Source organism: Fistularia commersonii, chromosome 2, assembly GCF_037954325.1.
Source record: "Fistularia commersonii isolate RoL2024-O1a breed Wild chromosome 2, RoL_Fcom_v1.0, whole genome shotgun sequence".
Classification (NCBI taxonomy): Eukaryota; Metazoa; Chordata; class Actinopteri; order Syngnathiformes; family Fistulariidae; genus Fistularia; species Fistularia commersonii.
Genome location: NC_141285.1, coordinates 20797419 through 20821549, shown reverse-complemented (window position 1 = coordinate 20821549; position 24131 = coordinate 20797419). Strand labels below are relative to the sequence as shown.

General features: G+C 43.5%; 1 protein-coding gene across 1 annotated transcript in view; it reads left to right on the top strand.

Annotated features, from left to right (window-relative positions):
* Positions 1-23670, top strand: part of oprm1 (opioid receptor, mu 1) — a 37266-nt gene extending 13596 nt beyond the window's left edge. The window contains exons 2-6 of the mRNA XM_086172285.1: positions 11581-11930; positions 15781-15956; positions 16515-16693; positions 17900-18083; positions 19449-23670. Of these exons, the coding sequence (XP_086028411.1) occupies positions 11581-11930; positions 15781-15956; positions 16515-16693; positions 17900-18083; positions 19449-19454 (895 nt within the window). The 3' untranslated portion in view covers positions 19455-23670. The remainder of the gene's footprint in view (positions 1-11580; positions 11931-15780; positions 15957-16514; positions 16694-17899; positions 18084-19448) is intronic.
* The last annotated feature ends 461 nt before the right edge of the window (positions 23671-24131 follow it).

Genomic DNA, 24131 nt, shown 5'->3' with positions numbered 1-24131 from the left:
GTTTTGCTTAAAAACTATACATGGAACAAGCATAGCTTAATACTATTTATATTGCACACATGCAAAATCCTGTTTTCTGCCTAAGTAGCAGGGTGCCAGTATTGGCATAAGGTTGCTATGACTACTGTACACAGAGTAGAGGGCGTTTATAGGTCCTGTTGTGACTTTCGTGCCAAAACACCAGCAGAAAATTCTGGGATTTGTAGAATTAGCGGTACATGCACTGTAGACTATCCCGGCGGACCAGCTCTAATACTCATTTGGTATGACTTTGCGGGCCAAATATAATTACAGTGTGGGCCAAATTTGGCCCGCTGGCCAGAGTTTGACACCTATGATAAATACAGTAGCATCACAGGTGTTTTTTCCACAATTTTGTGCAAAAGGTCAATAATTAATACCAAAATAGTATATGGTACAATAGCAACTTGATGGTTTTCTTTGTGACCGTGCAAAATAGCAGTAGTGCAAAATAAAAGTGGTAATTTTGCAATATTGTCACTTCTTGGTGTGCGATCGTATTTTTCCACACTAATTATGTTTTTGCCGGGATGTGACGATTCGTCCAGAGCCGTAAAATGTAAATTACCTGTGCACAGATCTGCTCGTGGTCGATCATCACGAGCCCGTGCACATCGACCCCTCCACGTGCAAAGTAGCAAATCAGTCACAAGACTATCCGTGCCTCCTTCCCTCTCCCTCAAATCAGTCAAGCAGTTTGTCTCTTTGACGTACAGCAACTTCTTTTTTTTCCCCCTTGGGAAGTGTGTGTGTGTGTGTGTGTGCATGTTCATGTCTGTCTCCCGGTGGGTATTGGAGTCACAGCAGATGCTACGTGACAGCCGAAGAAATGTGTGTTTCCTGGCTGTGACTCACAGGTAAAAAAAAAAAAATATACTAAAAAAAAAAAAAATCACAGAACAACACGCGCTGACCCGGCGACATCAACTTTATGCTCCAGCCTGATCACATAGTAACTTTTTACCGTCCCCATGGGACTTATCCTCATACACCAGGTCCCCCAAGGGGAATGAAAAGCAGGATTGCATTTGAAAATAGAGAGGAAATCCTGCCAGCGCAGAGTTTGCAGGAGACTCGGTGAGCAAAGACAGACTGACATGTCACTCCTTCATCGCCTGCACTTCTTATGCTGCACTCAGGGTTGCAGGCTGGGGCTGTAGTCTATCGCAGTTGTCACCGAACCCAAGCAGACACTGCCGAAATGGAGGCGGGCCCAGCTTGCCGTGAGGCGGAAGCGGTTAACCGTCAACGAAAATGTTTTTTTTTGATTGTTGTTATAATGTTTGTAAGAATTAGTCACTCTAATGTTACAAGTCGGAATTTCCTGACAGTTCACCCACAAGATGAGCAACTTATATCTATATACAGTATGTAGGTTGTAAATAGGAGCCATATCAGTGTTTTACACTCCCAACATCTTCTTTTTCTTCTTTCCCTTTCAGCTTTTTTCTCCAGGGGTCATCACAGCGAATAAACCTTTTCCATCTGACCCCGTTCTCTTTATCCGCCTCTGTCACACTACCTAACTTCATGTCCTTTTTCACTACATCCATAAATCTTTGGTCTTCCTCTAGACGTCCTGCCTGGTATTTCAGACCCAAGCGTCCTTCTACCAATATATTCCCTATCTCTGTACATGACCAAACCACTTCTCCCCAAAACATGTAACTTGTGCCGTCCCTCTGATGGACTCATTCCTGATCTTCTCCACGCTCGTCACTCCCAAAGAGAACCTCAACATCTTCACCTCTGGTTCCTGTCTTCTCCTAACTTACAATCTCTCCAAAGCATACATTATTGGTGGTCTCACCACTGTGGTTGTCTTCTATTGCATTGCACCCCTGAAAGTTTTCTCCACCTGTCCCAACCTGCTTCAACCCGTACTTGAAATTCTCCACCTTTTTGATGTCCACTCCCTGTAGACTCACTGCTTTACTTGGGTCCCTCTCATACCTCCACCTCTCTTGCTTTTCCTCAGCTTGTTCCCTGCTCTCACTAGAGATCACAATGTCATCTGCAAATATCATGGTCCATTGGGGTTCCCGTCTAACCTCATCTGTCAGCCGGTGCAGCAATGCAAACAAGAAGGGGCTGATTCATGTTCAAGTCCTGCCTCCACCTGGAATTTCTCCATCACATCTCCAGCCTACCTCACTACTGTCTCACATCGAGCATACATGTCCTGCATCAGTCTAACATACTTCTGTCACTCTGGACTTCCTCAAACAATACCGCAGTTCCACAGTTCCTCCCTCTGCACCCAGTCGTATGCTTTTTCTAGGTCTACGAAGGCACAATGCAACTCCCTCTGACCTTCTCTGCACTTCTCTGCCAGCGTTCTCAAAGCAAATACTGCATCTCTAGTACTCTTTCCGGGGATGATGCCATACCGCTTCTCACAAATGCTGTACGCTCCCAACATAAATACAAAAATACAAATAAGAAAAAAAAAAGAAAAAATATTGGGCCATTATTTGACATTTGACATCTGCTTGGTGCTCACAGACACATGCTCAGTGGTTAGACGTGCACACACTCAGCCCCCCCCCCCATACACGGATTGTTACTGGCCAGAGGCAGAAAGAGTTCTATTCACATGAGCAGCCGGTGTTTCTGCGACCTCAACCCGATGGTTTATCTGTGCCCTGCGGCGACTCATGAATCACACACAAGGCTACGTGCCGGCCACCGTCACGGGCTAATGATGAATTGTGTTTACCTTGCTGCATAACAAGAGCTGTGAAAATTAATCACCCTCCAAACTGCTGACCACATGTTTGTCGACATCATTTTGACATGTGGGGAAATATGGTAACAGATATCACACAGCCTATCCACTGCTAGTTTCAATATAGCATTCCATAAGCATAAACTGATTACACCCAAAACAATTACCTAATGTTGGACTGACAACCACTGGAAAAAAAAAAAAAAGTTAAAAAATTAATGCATTTTTTTCCCTGCTGTGGAGCATTTTGTCATGTTGTCACAAAGGAATCGCCATGTATGTTTTGTTTTTGGTCCTCCTAATAGATTTAGCAGAGGAAAAGAACTTGTTTCCTTACGTTGCCAGAATTAGCATTCTATTTCAATTTCTGTTACCATTCGATTATTGAGGCATGCCATATCTTATCAAGAGAAGCACGCCATTTATCATGACCATGAAGGAACAATTCAAAACTAAAAGGAATGAGCCGTAAGAAGGTCCCTGGATGGATTCCGACATGGGACCTTCCTTTGTCTGCGCGGGTTTCCCCGGGGTCCGACATCCAAAATCAACCGGGATGTGTGAATGAGGTAGTAGTTTGTCCGACAACTGGTCCGGGTTGGTATAGATAATGAATGAAAAGGTTTTATAAGTCCCATCACGTGTGCACTACATATACAATTCAGTCACCATAGGTTGCTTGGTTTCATAGGGACTCGGTATGTTCCAGCAAGCTGGAGGTCAGTTGCAACCTTCCAGCCTTACGTGTCCCTGATGACAGGATGAATGACAGGAATGAAAGATTTTTTGTTTCACCTTGTTTTATTCTTATTTCCCTTTATCTGTGCGGCACTACGACAGAAAAGAACCTCACAAACTTACTTGTCTTTATTGCTGCGTCTGACGGTATCGTTGTTGTCTTGCTGTTCTTCAACCATGCCAGTTCTAAGAGTCTCCCCTGACTGATCACGTCTGTCGCCATGGCGATGCACACTCCTCAGACATGAACACAGACAGTTCTAGAACTAATTACTAATCACGCACACAGGAATGACCTCGTGCACCATTGTATTTTCACAGAGGGGATGTGAATGGGCCGTGTGTTAAGCCATTATTTATTCATCCCGAGCTGGGCCATTCCAGCGGCACCTTCTGATATACTGCTTTTGTTGCTTTTTGTTAGCTGACAATTTATTCGAGGCTAGAAAATCGTGAGAGCGTATGTCGCTGTTTGAAGACCGAACAATTCAATAACAATAAAAATAAACGATTTTGTTGACGCTGTATTTTTACAAGCCCGTGCGATGACTCTCCAAGACCGCTTTGTCTGTCAAATAATTAACTTATTTCTGGAGGATCTACTGTCTGTATTTTCCCAATGTCAGGGATTATAACGGCAGATCGGCTTGAGGAGTGAGAAGTTATTTCTCAGCCCAGATGTAATGGCTTGACAGAAAGCTGGGAATTAAACATGATTTCTCTGAGAAGACAATTTGGGATGATTTTAGGGGCCTGTTACTACGCATGTGGTATTTCAGGTGTGCTTCTGTTTTCTCACTTTTTCTGACTGCAGAACTTGCCCAATCACAAAACATGTAAATATAGATATAATTTCTTTCACATAAAAAAAAAAACCTTAGAGCTCAGCATAACTCCTGAAAGTTTTAACCCTCATAATATGTTAAGGGTCAATTTGACCCATTGGGTCAATGGGTGAAATGGGTCAAATTAACCCCTAACATAATATGAGGGTTAAATACCTGCCAGTTCCCAGCTCTCTTCCATTGACGCCTCATGCACTAGGAAGCCCAAAATTGTATTATACTACAAATGCACAACAGCAATATGCCGATATAAACCATCCATCAGCACCAAAAACAATTTACTCTTTGGTATTAAAATGAGACTTCTATTCAAAGAGAGGACCTGGCAGAAATACATAAGATCCAGGCACTCCAGAAATATGCTCGAATGACTAAAAGCACCAACTTGTGTTAGCACCCTCAGAGAGACTCATCTCATGTTTACATCACGGTCCGTCTCCATTCCCTAATAAGGAACTTTTAGTGCGATCCCTGTCCGGGTCCACATTGGCCTGGGCTTGCTGAGAGGAAGACTCCCTCACTCAGTTTGGACGTGATCGAAATGAAACGCTCCGGTTTTTGACTCGATTGAGGGACCGTCTCATGAATCACAGTCCATTGTCTCTCGACCTCGGGAGAGGACATTAACAGATGAATAATGGAAATCGACAGATCTTTATCCGTCCGATTTATAGTTCAATCAATTAGACTCGGAGGTGGCTTGCAAAGAGCTGACGTACAGGTTGATAAAACGGCAAGTTCCGTCCGACACCAAATGGCTGAAATATATCACTCATATGACAAGGCTAAACTATGGCTTCAGTCCGCCGTTGCCTGTCGGGTGGATTTTATTTATTGTACTTGTGACGGTGCGGGTTGTCCACCATTGTCGTCCATTTCCGGCATATACACTCATTTTGGTATGAGCTGTATTTGTCCTTTGTCATCATTTGAGAATGACTTCGGATCCTTTGCTTCCATCTAAGCTGTATCCTCTTCACACCAACTAACTCCATGCCCTCTTTCCCGTCATCCGAAAATCTCCTCTCTGGTTTTCGCCTGGCAGTTCCGACCTCCCTCTACCCAGATCGTCACCATCCCTCGCACACGTCCGAACCATCTCAGTCTGACATTATCTCCAAAGCATCTGGCATGTTCTGCCCTGCTGACGGATTCATTTCTGGTCATCTTTGTCCTCCTCGCTCCAAAAGAGAACCTCGACATCTTCATCTCTGCCGCCTCCAGTTGCCACTTCCTGCCTTTTTCCCCCAGTTTTATCCGTCCTTTCATTTTATCACCCTTCACCCCAGACGATGTTCTCCACCTGGTCCAATGTGCTCGGACACCTTACTTCACCTCTTTGACTGTTGCCCGGAGGTACTCTATCTCTGCTCACCGTTCCTTTTGGGGTTTATGTACTCATCATTCATGCCGTCGACTGAAGATTAAAAAATATAACTGGTCTGGCTCCTACCGAAGAGTCATTTACTGGAGTTTTGTACTTTGAAGACCGAAGGCCAGCGTGGCTTGGAAAATATGGCGGGACAGTTTTTTATTTAGCCAGCAACGTTAACCATAGGAGTGACCCAGAAGTCTGTCTGTCCATCTTTATATTGCTTTTGGTGGATGGGTTTCATTGGAAGTGGACTGAGTGTCTGCACAGACTCCTGGCAATGCCCTAAATTACATGCGGACCAGAAGAGTTGACCAAAAGACTGCGACACACTTGCTTTTATATGAAGGGGCGGCGAGGTCCTTGTGAATGTCAAAAGTTGAAGACCCTCCAGCAGTGCTCCTCACAAAACGATCAGGGGGGCAATTTTTGCCATAACTAAGGTGACCCGTTAAATGGATAAATTAATAGGTGACTAGATAATTGCCACAATTTATGTACTTGTAAACCAATAGGTGGCGAGATAAACACAAAGGTGTTCCCACTAACTTCATAAGCTGTAAGGAAGGTACATCTAAGATTGTTTACGAGGCTCCCGTTCCCATTCATCCATACCGCAAAATAATCTGTCATCTGCCGCCAAAACTGCTTTGGTGATTGTTTCTCGATCAGGTTTCCTGTTCCCGGTTTTGTTGGCGCTCATCCATTGGTTGCTGATTCTCACGCTCACGCTCACGATTACATCAAACATGTCTGATTTTGGCATTAGATCTAAGAGAAGGAAAAGACCGTGTGACAACTGCACTAAGATTTAAGATTACCGGCTTACACTTTAGGCCTGAGATGATGGGAACATGCTGCAACTCGGCAATGACTCTGAAGACTTCCTTACAATTTCTTTACAACTGCCCGAAAATCAGAAGGTGCAATCCCAGCATAGGGTTGCTGAAAAAGCTACCTACAGGTAAACATTCACACGCTGACGGTGCAGCACCACAAGTTATCAATAATTTACAAAGTATTAGTATTTCACTTCAGCGTTATTGTGCGATGCAGCTCAGGAACAGAAAGGCGTCGGACTAACATAGGTACTGATGGGCAGACGGTATAGAAACAAACACAGCGCAGGCACAGATAATGACCGTTGATGAATTTTGAAATTATGTACATTTATAGAAGGACTGTCAGTTTACCTTCAGATGTCTCTGGATATGAAAAGAGAAGCCGGTTTGACTATTACTGCCTCGGTGGTGGCTCCCCATGGTGGGGCATTGTTTTCTGATTGGGCGCTACAATGCTCAGGAGTGCTGAAACAATAGAAGAATGCAATTTTATAAAAAAAAAAAATCCTTCTTTCGCCCTTATGAGCAAATCGCCCCTGCGGACCCGAGAATTGTGAATTGCTGGAATTCACAAACTCAGTCATTCAGTCACTCCCCTGAGCTCGTGGCCCGAGGGGTTACTGTCGATTTGCGCTCTAGACGGGGTTAATACTGCAAGAAAAATTCATGATAGTATAAAAAAAACCTCTCTCTTGAATGGATCAGCGCTTATGGAAAATGTTGCAACCCTTCCAGGGTGACCCCATCGATGAATCTGATGCCTTTGTGGCCGTTGAAGCGAAATACGGAGATGAAAGTAATGAAGTTGTTTGGATTTTGAGCAGAAGACGTTTAATGACTTGCCATACCAACAGCACGCTGAGGCCAATCACTGGAAAAGGGAATTGCGATTATTGGGGGATCAATTTGTGTTTTAATGAAGAGGCAGCGATCCTGATGCGTGTCATCCCTCAGATTTCGGCTTCGTCAACCGTACGGCTTTTGTTCAACAATGTCCTCGCGCCCCCAGATCTCAACTGTGAAAATTAGGGATCACATCAATTTAGCCCGACAATTTTTGTGATTAAACCCCCTGAGATCTAGTTTAAGGTTACCGGCCTCTGACTACATTTAAAGACTCCACAGAGGTTGCCATTTTGACCAGGAAACACCTCTTTCTGATATCGTTTATCACTCAAAGCCAGTATTATCGCAATATAATTATTACATCAATTGATATATCATGAGACAGGAATTCGTTCATTCAATATCCCTATCGCTTATCCTGTACTCAGAGTTGCAGGGCCCGATCCCAGCTGTCATTAGGCGAGATGCAGCGTTCACCCTGGACCAGTTGCTAGTCGATCACTGAGCCACATATAGAGACATACTCTGGGCAATTTGGGGGCTCCGTGAACCTACTGCATGTTTTTGGACTGTGGGAGGAAAACCCCGGAGAACCTGGAGGAGACTCAGGAGGATGATGGAGATTTATTTTATTTGGATATATTATTTGTAGTATGACAAAATACTTGAGTAAATCAGCAGTCTACAGTCTAAAGCAGGGTTGAGCAAACTTTTTGGCTCAGGGGTCGCGTTGACTTTTAAAATTTGACAGACGGGCCGGGTCAGCTTAAGATACAATACATATTAAAAAAAAAAAACGCATTTGTTAACAGTACATATTGAAGAGTTGCTTTGAAAATAAAACCAGCTTGGTTTTGGAGGCTCTGACCTTTGCTTGCATTTCATGCACAAAAACGATTTTCTTATCCTAGTAGCTTCACGTGCAGCTCATTCATGTGTCAGTATGTCCACAGTAAAGGTTAAATCACAAAGCCAATCATGTGTCATTCAGCTCAGGAAAATTCTCAAGTGTTCTCAAGTAGCTCCAAAAATAAAATAATCTTCTGTTTGAGCTCCCTTATTCATCTATCCAATCATTCATATCAAGGATGAATTCTGTACCAATCTTATGCAGGCCGGATTAAAAAGACCAACGGGCCGGATGTGGCCCGCGGGCCGTAGTTTGCCCAACCCTGGTCTAAAGGCTTCCTGTAATGTTTCGAAATAGAAACCATCTTGATGCAGAAGCACCATTAACTACCACCGCTGTGATTCTGAACTCAGTATTAATGGGTTTTACAAAAAATGTAGATCACATTTGATTATCATTATTATTGTTATATTCAAAAAACCCCAACTGATGTACTTCTGGACACCCTAAGCGGTGCGATTTCCTTACAAATGCCAGTTTTAAGTCAGGGACTGGAAAATCGTAAGGTGTTGTGCTGTATGTATAATTGAATGTGACAGACAGGTCTTTCTTAAAACATTCACACGCTGATGGCGAAGCACCACACGTCATCAATAATTTATAAAGTATTAGTATCTCACTTCAGTATCCTGGTGGTGGTGTTTAGTGATGCAGCTAAGGGACTGAAAGGTGTCGGACCAACATACGTGCTGACGGGCAGACGGTATCGATTGATCGGCAGCAAACGCAGCGCGGGCGGACGTAATGACATGCAATAAATTGGTGATTAGTGAGACAAAAGCCTCAAATGCAAGGAATGGATTATAGCTGAAGAAGAGAGCAGCCGTTAATACCCAGGAGATGAGGCCGTTGGCCTCCCCATAGCGCCGCGCATCCTTCCTTTAAAACACGCGGGAGAAACGCGAGCTGTCATCCGCAGCCATTTTAACAGTTGTCTCAAAGTCAATAAGAGGATGCGGGAAATTACCGTCAGCTCTGGCGAAACTACCGGGGCGCGAGCTTTTACCGCCGGCGTCTCGGCGGTCCCCAGGCCAATAAAGCTTGAAACAACAAACACACTAAGCTGTCTGGTTAAGGTTAATCAGAATTTAATGAACTAACTGTCATCCATGGTTGTTAAGAGGATTTGGGATTATTGAGGAGAGCGCTAGAAGAAAACAAAAGTAAATTACCGCGCTGGTGGAATGACAGTCGAGGTTTAATAAAACGAACTCCGGTCGGTGTAATGTATCACTGTCACTTTGGGTCACCAGATTAAATCAATAACTTTACTGTAAGGACATGCCTGCGCCGTAACGGCCCTGACATTTGGAAGGGAATGCAAGCAAAGTTCCCTTGAAGGAAATATAAAAGAAGGTCTAAAATACAAAATTAAAACGAAATGAACAGTAAGGTTGCAGAAATGGTTGCCGAATTTTTTTTTTTCCTTCCACTGCATTGATGGTTGTCTAGTCTAGCTTGAATCCAGACTTTCGCTAAATGACACTCCAAGTCCATATACCGTATATGTAATCAACGGATGGATTTAAAATCTATTTTTTTCCCCTACTGGTTTATCGAGTAAGACCTACCCAGAAACTAATTTTTCGGGCAGTTTTCTTCATGATTTTTGAACCTTTCTGGGTAATGTGCTGTTTTTCCCCATTTATTTTTAATACACATGTTCAATCTGAAATTCTCTCATTTGTTTTTTCTGACACTGGCTATGAGATGATGAAAACATTTTCTTTTTTACCGTGAAACAGTAGCGGAGTCGGGTGATATTTGTTACGAATCAGTACGTACCATGTCCTCATCACTTCATTATTTGGTTTGTTTACCTCATTATATACAGCGGCACCGTTACTGCTGGCAGATTCACCTCTGTGGGCAATCCAGCTGTTCACATCCTGCACACAATTGGTTATATAAAACTACAAAGCAAGAAAAAAAAAGCCCACCCAATAAGAATTTCTCCCTAATTGCATTTTAAGGCTGCTTTCTTGGTCTGTAGGTTCATGTGTGTCAGGGATGATGTCCAGGAAGCCGCCATGAATCATGAAATAACTGGATCATTGCTTTTGCCGGATCTTGGGGGTAGCAAAGATAAATAGCCGGCATGATGGCAGCGACCATTAGCTGTACTCCGTTTGGCACGAGCTTCGAAACGCCTTTTGAGACTCCTGTCTTTTCTGTTCTTTTTTTTTTCCCTCCACAGAAATACATTATCCCCCCCGCGCTCTCCCAGCTGCCTCCGCAAATCTACCGCCGGAGTCAGAGTGCATTTCTGTGTCGGAAGGGAAGGAAGGGAAAATGGGCTTGATCCGTCAAAATCCTCGGACAGGCGTGGTCCGGCGTCGTGGTTTAGGAAGTTATTTAGGGAGTTTATCGCATTAAATGAAATACCGGAAAAGCTTTGGATACGATTTCAATAAACGTATAATATCTAATACCGTATATTATATTCCTTGAGAACAAGCTGAGGAAAGCGATCTAATTTTGAGTGTTATCCGATTGAGACTTATTCCCAAGGCTTGGCTTCGAAATGAGCGCATTTTCCCATGCGTAGCTTTGGGGAGGGATGTCAGTTCAACATCAGGCGCATGACAACCGACGATCCGACTTCCTCCTGTTCGGAGGGCAACTCATCGAACCGAAATAATCTCTTTGACTTGTGCCCTTCATTATTTTACCTGTTTAAGGACACATCTGTATTTGCACAAACTGGATAACGGCCATGTCGTCACGCCTGGTTGTCCATCAGTTACATAACGATTATCTGTGCACAGTCAAGCCTGAGATTTAATTTGATTTATTTTGTTTGGAGATATTCTTAATTTAATTCTGTTTTTTTTTTTTTCTTTTTTTTTTTTTCTTTTTTTTTTAACCGCTCTTGAAGACGCAATCCGTTGGCTACGGTATTAAAAATTTTAGACAGCTGTAAATGAAAGATTGTATCTATTTCGCGTCCGAGACACATCTCACAGAAAATAATATTTTTCTTCACATGTGATGATCGGTATCAGGGCAGAAACACCTACTTTGGCAGAAGTAATAAGAATTATATTTTTTGATGGACTAAAGATGACGACCTGACGCGACTTCAACACGTAACCTACCAACGCGAGTACTTTATGCTAGCGGTACAACCATGGAGGACTTTTACTGGAAATGAAAGAGCGAGAATTGTAGAGTCACTGTACTGTAGAGAAAAAAAAAAAGAAAAATGTTGCTGCACAACGTCATTTTTGAGCTATTAATTCCAGGATTTTAAACCCAAATTTCCCCGATCTCTCTAGATACACTAAAATGAAGACTGCCACCAACATCTACATCTTCAATTTAGCCCTTGCTGACGCCTTGGTCACAAGCACATTGCCATTCCAGAGCGTCAACTACCTGATGGGGACCTGGCCGTTCGGGAATGTGCTTTGCAAGATGGTGATGTCCATCGACTACTACAACATGTTCACCTCCATCTTCACGCTCACCACCATGAGCATCGACCGCTACGTTGCTGTGTGCCACCCGGTCAAGGCGCTGGACTTCAGGACGCCACGCAACGCGAAGATTGTCAACGTCTGCAACTGGATTCTCTCTTCTGCCATTGGGCTGCCAGTCATGTTCATGGCTTCCACTTTCGTCACACGTGAGTGCACGCACGCACGCACGCACGCACACACACACACACACACACACACACACATACACACACACACACACACACACTTGCTCTCAATACAGCTTTTGTGTTGGAACATGCTGGAAGACAGCGGCCAACCAAATACTGTATATTCCGCATAAAGACCTGCAATTAAGACCTGGCAGTAGCTCAATACATATTGATTATCATTACTGCATTTCAACTGTTATCCTGGAAGCAGGGTCATTCCGCTTGCTTTTTAAAATCTAAACATCAATGATGCTCTGTCCCTCTTGGTTTTGTTACTTTAGTTCAATTTAGTACAAATTAAAGTGATACAAAATCGAGTATCCAACGGATACGGTGTGAGAAACCCATTTGAAGGTTTTTATATTCACTTTTGCCTGATATCACCGTGCTCCTCAACTATTGTTTACTTATTCTTTCCCACAACATGGAAAGGAGTCGACAAAGTCGTTGATGAAATTAAAGGGTAAAACAGGAACGGAAAAAGGCTCTTTGTAAATTCTCTGCATAAGGGGTTCTAAAAGAGCAATTATGTTTCGGAAGACGGAGGGCATAGCTTTTTTGTGTAATTGCACAAAGGAGCTATTTAATACTCTGGTATAAAAGGTGATATGCCTGGCTGGTGCCAAATATAAATGCCTGGTTCGTCTGGGAAGGCACCTGCAAAGAAAGGCTTTGCTGACAGGGTGTCTCGCTGTAATTGCAGCCATAATGGAGAGAAAACTGATTGAAATTAGTGAAGTGTGATCTTAGTTCTGTACAGAGATGGGAGACTAATAGAGATTTACAGACTGGGTAATGTTGTAACTCCCATGGAGGTTTGGAGCTTATAGAGGTTTCTTTGCCACCGCAAAAACAAGAAGCTCGAGGTGATTCAGCCGGCGCAACATTTCTGGTTGGCGTGTCACATGAAAGACACAGAAATGCTCATTTTCCTTATAATGGAGACCTTAGTAACCTCTATTAAATTAGACAAGGAATGGAGATTCAAGTTTGGACTGTATATAAAGTCAAACCTCAGTTACTGGCCAGTATGGAAAAGTGTATACTGTTAAAATTTGTGGTAATCCAAATTAGTTAATTTTCATGATTAAATTGTCAATGTAATTTACACTGGTGCCTATTGGTGCTCCAATGCTATCTAGTAGCATAGCCAACTCCCATGAAGATGGACACCTCTAAAGGACATATCGGCCTCTCAACGGGAGTCCAAAACAATCCAAGATGGGACAATCGAGTGACGTAAGGGGTTGAAACCAAGTTTACCTGGAAGGGGGAACAGGTACGAGAACAAGAAGGGGCAGGAACAGGCAAGGGACCGCAGGGCAGGGACAGGCATACCAGGCAGGAGGACAGGAACAGGCACAACAGGTAAGAGGCGCTAGAATACATCGATGCGGGAGAGGCCTGGTCGGGGATGGGTTGCAAGGCGGAAGGTGCTAGCATACACCGAGAAGGGAGAAGCTTGGTCGGCGACAGGCGGTTAGGTAGAAGGTGCTAGCACACGCCCACAAGGGAGAAGCCCAGTTGGGGATGGGGTGCTTGGCAAGAGGTGCCGGTATATACCGACAACATTCAAGATTCAAACCGTTAATTGTCACATGTACAGTGTAGTCCCTGTACAGTGAATTTCCAATTTGCTGTCCCTAGTGCATTTGGATATGTGCTGATAGGAAGGGTTTAAATATTATTATAAATATGAATACGGGCAGTGAAATGGAACAGTGGCAGTGCCATAAGACATTTGAGTGCAGCTTGGTGTGCAACTCACAAAGCGCAGGTGCAAGGATGAGTACAATTTAAGTGGGCGGTAGACTTTACATGTGCAAGAAGAATGAAGGTCAGCTGTTTAAGAGTCCGATGGCAGTCGGGTAGAACGAGTTCCACATTTCATACTCCCGTACCTGTTGTACTCCTGTACAACAATCCATGTTGGGGATGGGCGGGCTCTTGGTGATGGAGGAAGCAGCTATTCGGTGGACTCTGCGAAGGTAGATGCTCTGCAGAGAAGGCAGTCTGGTTCTGGTGATCATCTCTGCAGTCTTTACCATTCGCTGCAGGCGTCTGCGGTCCAGAGCAGTGGTGCTGCCGTACCACACGATGATGCAGCTGGTCAGGATGTTCTCAACAATGCAGCTGTAGAAGTTGCTGAGGATCTTAGGCCACCCTGAGGGACCGGGTTTGGTCTTCTCTTATGTGGACACCCAGGTATTTGAAGCTGCTCAACCTGAAGACCTTGGGGGGGACAGTGGCTTATGAGATCTCCCCCTCTTCATGTCCACTATCACGTCCTTGGTCTCATCCATGTTGAGGGTGAGGTTGTTGTCCTCACACCACTTCATCAGACTGGCTACCTCCATCCTGTAGGCCATTTCGTCTCTGTTGGTGATGCATCCTATCATTGCGGTGTCGTCGACAAACTTCAGGATGATGCTGTCCTCATGGAAGGTGACACAGGGTGTTGAAGATGGGGCAGAGGGCACATCCCAGAGGAGTGGCTGTGTTGATCATGATGCTGGCTGAGGTACTGTTACCTATCTTGACAAGACTGGGGTCTGCCAGTCTGGAAGTCTAGGAGCCAGTGACAAAAGGAAGGGTGCAGGCCAAGGGTGGACATTTTGTGCCATTTTGTGAGTTTGTTGGGTATGACCATGTTGAATGCGGAGCTGTAGTCCACAAAGAGCATCCTAAAGCAGGAGTCTTTGTTTTCCAGGTTGAAGAGGGAGTAGTGGAGGATGGCGTCTGAAGTGGACCTGTTGGGCCGGTATTCAAATTGCAGGGGGTCTAGGTTTTCCGGGATGTCGTTCTGAATGTGAGCCAGCACCACTCTCTCACGGCACTCCATAATGATCGGAGTGAGGGCTACTGGCCTGTAGTCATTCAGGCAGGTGGAGTGGGCTCTGCGTGGGGAGGGGGACAATGGTTGGGTTCTTGAAGCAGATGGGGACAGTGCTCTGGCTGAGGGAGAGGTTGAAGGTTGCAGTGAGAATATACATATGTCCTTCCGTTATCAATGCCCCCACAAAATTAGAAAGAATTGATAACGCACATTCATCTGGATTCAATCGGCATCAGCGGTATACGGACAAAACATCCCTGGTCCGATACCTGAGATTCTCCTACTCTGTCGAAAATGTTGAAGCAAGACACTGAGCTCCCATTGCGCTACTAAGCATCCGCCTGCTGCTCGCAGTTCATCCATGAGTTAGACACAGTGGTAAAATCTTGCTGATGCCGTGCTGCATGTATAACTGAATGTGATATAACAACAGGCTTTTTTTCGTCACATATACACACACGCACACACTCCCCGAGTGCTTGGTGTGAAAATGTCAAGATAGAATATGTCAAAAGAAAAAAAAAGACAGTTCTAGTCTGAGTTTTTTTTTCGGTTTACTGGGATTTCATTTTAGTGCTACGGCTGACATTTCCCAATATCAGGAATCTCGTTCTGTTTAAATGCAGCAAACGACAGCTACCATAACAGCTGGCGTCCGGATGCTAAAACAAGAGCTAAGCTAGCCAATGAGGAATATGGAACAACGGATTGACCCGAAACGGCACGAAAAGCTTTCAACAACACAAACACAGCTACAAATCAACCCAGACCTGTAAACAGGACGCTTTATGCAAATAACTCCATCATCATTTTATTAGAAAGTGATGTTCGTATCGGCTCCTGCCCAAAAAAAAGCAGTCTTTCTTGCTGTCGGTTGGAAAATAATGCACCACTTGATCGTAAAAGTTATCTGGTCTTGATAATAGACACAAATGAACGTCACAAGTCTTAAATGGAGAATTGACGTGTTTGACTCCCTGCTCTTCACAGCCTCCAGCATCGTTGACTGCAAGCTGATATTCCCCCACCCGTCCTGGTACTGGGACACCCTGCTCAAGATCTGTGTGTTCATCTTCGCCTTCATCATGCCCGTCCTCATCATCACCGTCTGCTACGGCCTCATGATTCTGCGCCTCAAGAGCGTCCGCATGTTGTCAGGATCGCAGGTAAAGACAGCCTTTTTTTTTTTGTTTTTGTTTTTTTTTTTTTTTTGGAAATCCACAAGCGGATAATCACCACACACCGAGCTAGATGTTTAATAAGATGCAAATGAAGCAGTGAGAGTTTGTGAAAGTCTAAAAAGCCTCCACATTTTCCACCTTGCCGCTCCAACTGAATACCAGGTTAATTTTTATCCATGGAATATGAAGCATAATAGGCACCCTAAGGTAGGATACGCTGTCATAATACACTTGACTCCATGAGAAAGCAGCTCAAGAAATCACACCCCGAACCCCGAGGCTGCGCTTGACTTTTTTTTTTAGTTAAAAGCAGAAAATGCATGACCTCACAGCAGCAGTTTCGCACACCTACAGCATTTTAGAAATAACCTCCTTGAATACGCCTGACATTTTCCTTCGATATCTGCCATTCAACCTTCACTGTGCTTTTCCAAAACCGCTCCTCTTTGCTATTTCTCAATTTCCTCCGCCTGACTCCCCTGCCTTCGCGTCTTTTCGCCTTTCACCCCGTCCGCATTCACTTCTTGTTCCTATCGGTCGCAGGAGAAAGACAGGAATCTGCGCCGGATCACACGAATGGTGCTGGTCGTGGTTGCCGTCTTCATCGTTTGCTGGACCCCCATCCACATCTTCGTCATCATCACGGCTCTGATCAACATCCCCAACTCCACGCTGCAAACGATCACCTGGCACTTCTGCATCGCCCTCGGTTACACCAACAGGTATGAGCCCTTTCCATTCATCAAGCAGATATATTAAAGATATAAAACTTGAGTTCAGGACTAAGATCTTTAATTTCATTTTCAACTCGAATTTGCATCTCTGAGCAGTGAAGATATCAGTCATTTTTCTCTCAACTACGTCCAACAATTTCGAACCTGAGCGCACACTTGGTGACAACAATCGCGTTTGGATGCCTGCGGCAATCAAATAAGAAATAAACAAATGCTGACAATTGGATTTGTTGTACTCACATGCGCATCGGTAATTTGATTTGTGTATAAACACCAGGTTTGATTGGATTTACAGAACATTTGAGCAAAAATGTCGATTAGGTACACGATAAACAACATTGTCAGCTAATGTCAGGCGACTTTCTCATATTTCTAATTATCAAACGAGGACATTAAATGAATGGCTATCAAATTTTTCTATTTACATTGCCGTGAAAATGACTAGCCGTCTCTGATAGCTGGACGCTACATCGATCAGTGTTACGTCCCGTAATTATGACAATTTCATTTCATTTCCTGCGGTAACTTTCTTAATCACGTAGCAATGATCAGAGGAAACCTCCCGTTCTAATGTATTAAAATGTCTTTCGGGCACAGCAGGAAAATTTTGACACGCACATTACGTCCGCCTCGAGCGCCCCTCCGTGCAGCCTTGGTGAAGCGAAGGAGACGGACTAATGATGCTACTCGGGTTCATTGGAAACTCACACCTGGAAACGCTGTGGGAGGACGTCTATTAAGTCAGTCTTAAATATGCAATACTAATGAGAGTGCATGTTGGACGGTAGTGGACAGCAGCATGCTGGAAATGTTAAGATATCCTCATCAGTTATACATCCTTGGCGTCCAAGACCAGCCATGTTCCTATTTGCTGTTGAAGATTTCATTTTGGAATATGAAAATAATCGGGTTTTCTCTGGCACACAAAAACTGAAAACTTCTTTTTCTAAGAGTCAAACCGCTTGATTAACAGTCAGAAATTCAAAAATTTGGCAAAATACGGTTGAATATGGGGTAAACACACATCATAATAATATCACGCTTGGGTGCGACTCCGCAATTGGGATTGAAGATAAAGGAAAATATATAATGATATAGTGAGATTGCACCTGTTAGAATGAGTTTTAAAAACAGAGTTCCAGGTATTGCACTTATAACGTCCTTAAACACGCAGTCGTCATTCTCCCATTGCAGCAGTCTCAACCCGGTTCTCTACGGCTACCTGGACGAGAACTTCAAGCGGTGTTTCCGGGAGTTCTGCACGCCGAGTCCGTCCGTGCTTGAGCTGCAGACCTCGTCGCGCACCGGAGCCACCGGCCGCAAGCCACCGCAACGCGAGAACAACAGCGCAAACACAGGAGAGAGGTCCAATCAGCAGGTAGCTCAATTCGCAGTCTGCCTTGGCGGAATTGGAAACTTGCCGCTGTGTGACTTCTTGCCAGATGTGTCATTTCCCTTTGGTGTATTTTTGGGGAAAAAAAAAATAAAATAAAAAAGTGCATTCGACTGGAAATGCAAGTTTTGTCTAAACTTAAATAGCACTTTGGGAAAAGCCGTCTTAGCTGTTGACCATCCTTGCAGTGACACACAGTTCTTAATTACATTTTTATCAGTAGCACGGTAGCCTTTTTTTTTTTCCCATTTAATTTTAACGGAACACCGGCAGTGCAGATGTCATCTGTGCGGCTTAAAATAAAAAATAAATAAAAAGAAAGAAAATGAGGACTCAATCTGCATTTCGGTAGTTTGGGTGGCTTCATCTCCCTAATTAAGGCACAAGGCAGTGTTCATTAGCTGGGCTTGTTTTTCAGAAATCGAAAGCATGTAAGCTTGATCCTTATACCTCGATTATTATGTTAATTTTGCATTAATTAGAACATGTTGCCCGGGTAGACAGAATACAGAGGGAAAGGATAATTCGCTTTAGATAGTAATTTCCTGAAATTCCTAACTTAAAAGCTTTTGAAGAACATCATGAAAAAAAGACAAAAAAAATCTACATTACATAGTTGTTGTTTTACCAATGGAATCTTCATCAATAGATTAAAATCATAATAGTGATAAATACCAAGTGGCTTTGGGAAAAAGGCCGGTTTTAAATCACAGATAAAATAAATTAAAGATAAGATAAGATAAGATAAGATAAGAACAACTTTATTAATCCCAAAGGAAATTGTTGTGCCAGAGTTACAGAAAATATAACAGTAATAAATATTAAAAAGAAAAGGCAGAATTAGAAATAAAATAAACTATAAACTATAAACTGTCTCAGTGAAACTATAAAGTGTCTTAGTAAACAAGTGATAAAACTATAAGTGTCTTAGTAACAAGTGAGGTAAGGAGTGCACAATTGTATGATAAAAGGAAAAATTGTAGTGTACTGTTATGAAATGAAGTATTGCACAGTTCTGAATATTGCACAGTGAAATGAAATATTGCACAGTTTGTTTTTTTGTTTTTTTTTTAGGTTAAAGATAGGTTTTTATGGTTGCCGACTCTGCCAAAGATAGGTTTTTATGGTTGCCGGCGGCTGAATGGAGAGGAATTAAAAAGTCTGATCGCCTCAGGGAGGAAAGACCTCCTGTGGCGTTCAGCGGAGCTCCTCGGTGGTATCAGTCTACGGCTAAAAGAGCTCTGACAGGACGTCAGTGTGCCATGCAGGGGGTGATGGACATTGTCCATGATGCTGAGGAGCTTCCTCCTCCCCCCCTAAAAAAGTAAACATATGTTGCTCTCTCCACAGGTATGACTAGCCTTGGAGGGGTCGTCGGTGGACTCTCGCTATTGCGGCGGTGTTGCCAACGACGATCTCAACTCAGAGGTGACCCAGGTCACCACAGGGCTCTGACCACGCGCACACACACGCACGCACGCACGCACGCACGCACGCACGCACGCACACACACACGCAATTGAGGACACTGACTGAGACTCAACAGCACCGACTGTTTTGAAGACGCGTCGCGGAGCTTGCAGCTCAGCCTCAGGTCCAGCCAACAACCCGCCGACGCGCTAAGCTACCAACTGCATGGCTGTGCAAGGCTACGCTGGTCATTGTTGATGATTCGGCGCCACCGCGACACAACGCCCACATAATTGAAGAGCTTGTCGCACTTAATTGCGCTCTTAATTAAGCCGATACGACTCTGCCAAATTTCTTTATTACCGCTATCATTCTGCCATTGTTCGGTCATCGCTACATGTGTACAGACGGTATTCAAACACACCGACGCGCGATGCTGTTGTAATGTTTCTTGCCCTCCACGGAGCTGCATCATTGATCCGGGCCTCCTGTCCTCCAACTCGTCGTATCGATAACTTTCTGGGCGGTAAAACAGAATTGATTGTGCTTTGTTTGCCAACATCTTCCAACGATTACCGTCCTGGTGTTCGTTTTTTTTTTTTTTTCCCCCCCATCGGGCGTTCGCAGATGTACGACGAGAGCGTGCGTAGAAGGGCAATGAGAATCAGAGGCTGGCTGCAAGGTTTTTCCAAATACATTTTATACTTATTGCTCCTTTCTGAGATACATGGAATGAGTGCCGTGTTGTCGTCAGCACGCCGGCCGCGCTCCTCACCGTGCTTCAATATTGATTCGGTGAGGGTTCACCCCGGCGTACCTTACACCTTAGTAACTGTCCGCCATTGATTGCACAACACCGTGCTGAATGTGTTAAAGTACAATTGTGCTCCAAGCCGGGTAAACCTCTGCTATAAATTACTGTCCCCTCTAGGCGTCCCCTCGCTCTCACGTTATTGCTCTGCACAAAATGTAATTAATCTCATGTACGATTGGTCGCCTTCGATGACTTTGCAGTCAAACATGTTTACACATAATCCGACTTTTTTTTTTTTTTTTTTCTCTCACGTGTTCCGGTTTTAAAAAGGAAAAAAAAAACCAAACACTGTATTTAATTTTGTATGTACTGTAGAGGAGCTGAGCGCTCTCTCTGTGATGAATCTGACAGAACTCTGAATGTACAGAAGCAAAGCCATCTGTAAATTATCAGCGATGAAGATGCATCAGCCTGTTTGTCCTGCGCACACAGACTGTGGGGATTTGGCTCCCGGTGAGTTTATCAAGCAGCACCAGTATGTGATTAACTCTTGCATGATAGCCGTGAGCGTAGGCGTGGACTCAGCTGGAGGCCGAGTTACGGTGATACGGGAGCCGAGCGGGACTGTATATCTGTTGTAACATATGGAATCGCTTGCGCGTCTGTTTCGTGCCATAAGATTAACTTGCCGGTTGCCTTTACAGCGGCTCTACTTGATATTCTGTGTTTTTTTTTTCTAAATAACCTGCAAAGGTGAACATGATTGCTCCGCTCCATGAAATAATGTGTGCAAGTACTCTACTGCATTTATATGCTAGAAATATATATATATATAAATATATATATTGAATTATTGTTAAAAAAAAAAAAAGGCAATGGCAGAGCGGCCAGTTTTGGTGTGTGAATTTTTTGTCATATTCTATCTGCTGTGATAACTAAAGAGGTTTATATCTATTTGAATCAAAATTGTGAAGATGTGTAGGTCATCAAAAAAAAAAGGGAGTATCAAAGAGATACTGTCTCTCTGTCCATTCACTTCATTTAGCATTTTGTTGTTGTATTTCTTCAATAGATCTTCAACAATCCCTTTGCTGAACAGCTTTAAAAGCTTTTCCATTTCAATGCAATTGCAAAACTGCAATTGGAACATGTTGCATCAAGTGTCTCAAGTGATATTTCATCACATTATAAACACACACACTGCGAACAAGAGGTTCAGGAACAAGTTGCGACCTTTCAGACTAAAAGCAAGACTCCAAGAAGATCGTACCGAATTCCCAGCGTCAATTCCGTACACGTTCCCTGCAAGTGAGCAACGCCGATCGATACCCGTCCGTGATAACTACTGCTAATCATGTATGATCGAACTCCATGTTTAAAATATCACACCAGTCCCTGAACCGTCTGGTCCGGCCAATTAAATTGTAGAAAAATTGCTTAGAAACAGCAACCAAGCGCTGTGGGCGCATCAACATCGAGATTTGTATGCAAAGTAGCGTTGACGGCGGTGCATTGAGAGGAGACTGGAGAGGGATTGCATCTGCAAGTGGGGTCTTGGATGAGCGGGAGAACGAAATGGCTTTCATTGGTCCTCAGGCTCACGTCCTTACAGTGGGGCAAAAAGTATTCAGTCAGCCAGCAATCGTGCAAGTTCTCCCACTGAAAAGATGAGAGAGGCCTGTAATTTGCATCATGGGTACACTCTAACTATGGGAGACAAAACAGGGGGAAGAATCCAGGAAATCACATTGTAGGACTTTTGATGAATTAACTGGTAAAATCAGTCTTTGGTCACCTACAAACGTTTCCACGCTACCACACGGTACCTGTGTTAATGGCACCTGTTTAAGGTAGTTATCAGTATAAAAGACACCTGTCCACAACCTCAAAAAGTCACACTCCAAACTCCACTATGGCTACGACCCAAGAGCTGTCAAAGGACACCAGAAACAAAATAGCCCTTCATCAGGCTGGGAAGACTGAATCTGCAATCGGTAAGTAGCTTGATGTGAGGAAATCAACTGTGGGAGCAATTATTAGGCATACAAGACCACAGATAAACTCCCTCGATCTGGGGCTCCACGTAAGATCTCACCCCGTGGGGTCAAAATGATCCCTAGAACGGTGAGCAAAAATCCCAGAATCACACAGGGGGGACCAAGTAAACGTCCTGCAGAGAGCTGGGACCAAAGTAACAAACGCTACCATCAGAAACACATTACGCTGCCAGGGACTCAAATCCTGCAGTGCCAGACGTGTCCCCCCCGCTTAACACAGTACATGTCCAGACCCTTCTGAAGTTTACTAGAGAGCATTTGGATGATCCAGAAGAGGTTTTGGAGAATGTCCTATGATCAGATGAAACCAAAATAGAACTTTTTGGTAAAAACTCAACTTGTGTTTCCAGGAGAAATAATGCTGAGCAGCATCCAAATAACACCATACCTACCGTGATGCATGGGGGTGGAAACATCATGCTTTGGGGCTGTTTTTCTGCAAAGGGACAAGGACGGCTGATCCGTGTAAAGGAAAGAATGAACGGGGCCATGTATCGTGAGATTTTGAGTGTAAACCTCCTTTCTGTCAGCGATGGGCGTCAAAGATGAAACGTTGCTGGGTTTTTCAGAGTGACAATGATCCCAAACACGACGCCCACGAAATAAAGGAGAGGCTTTGTGGCCTAGCCAGTCTGCAGGTCACAGCCCCATTGACAATCTTTGGAGGGAGTTGAAAGTCCCAAAACATGCATGGAGGAATGGGCCAAAATGCCAGCAAGTATGTGAAAACCTTGTGAAGACTTACAGAAAACATTTGGCCTTTGTCATCACCAACAAATGGTATTTAACAAAGTATTGGGATTAACTTTTGTTTTTGACCAAATACTTATTTTCCAGCATAAATTGCAAATAAATTCTTTAAAAATCAGACAATGTGATTTTCTGGAATTTTGGATCTCTCATAGTCGAAATATACCTATGATGAAAATGACAGGCCTTTTTCATCGTTTTAAGTGGGAGAACTTGCAGAATTGTTGGCTGACCAAATACTTTTTTGCCTCTCTGTATAAGAACAAGAGGAATATGAGATTATCGGAGAATGGGATGTCACGATTTGTTGGACATTTGGAATGATGTAGGTTACAAACAGATTTCACAGCAGGTGACACCTGATGCATCATGTAGAAAATCCCCTTGACTGAAAAGTTGTCTCATTTAGATTGTATTTCATTACAAAGAAAATTACATGCGAGGGTGATTTAAAAAACACGCTGTCTGCCCAATTTCTACTCCATGAAAGATATCGAATGAATCCATTATTTATGGTAATGGGCACATTTTCCATTGTATGTCATTCTGACTCCCACTGGATGCTGTTTCTCTCACATCTGAAATAAAATGATCATCTGCATTGTGCGCTTCCTTTCTTCTTCCCTCCTCCGTTGTCCATCTGAAGCGCAACGCGTTTAAAATGCTCCGAGACAGCGAGCACACGAAATTTTGGAGATGTCAATTTTCCGTTCAGAAATATATTTTGCAGGCGGTGGGGAGAAACAAGACCATCAACGGTGTACGTTTATTGATAGAAAATACTGGAGCAGATCAAATATATGTGGAAATTCAACAGTACACATTTCTGCAGTAATTTAAATAAATAGCCTGATAAACTTTAACTTTATCATTATATATGTAACAAAAAAAATATATTTTTTGTTATTTAGAAATATGGTAATATGAATGGCAATTAATTTGATATTACTTAATTAATATTTTCTTTGTGAAAGGAATCCATCTCAATAATGTCTCTACAGTCGTAGTAAATTGTTTAGTGCCGTCCTTCAACTGAAGTTAGCTTCAGTTACCTTGCTTTGC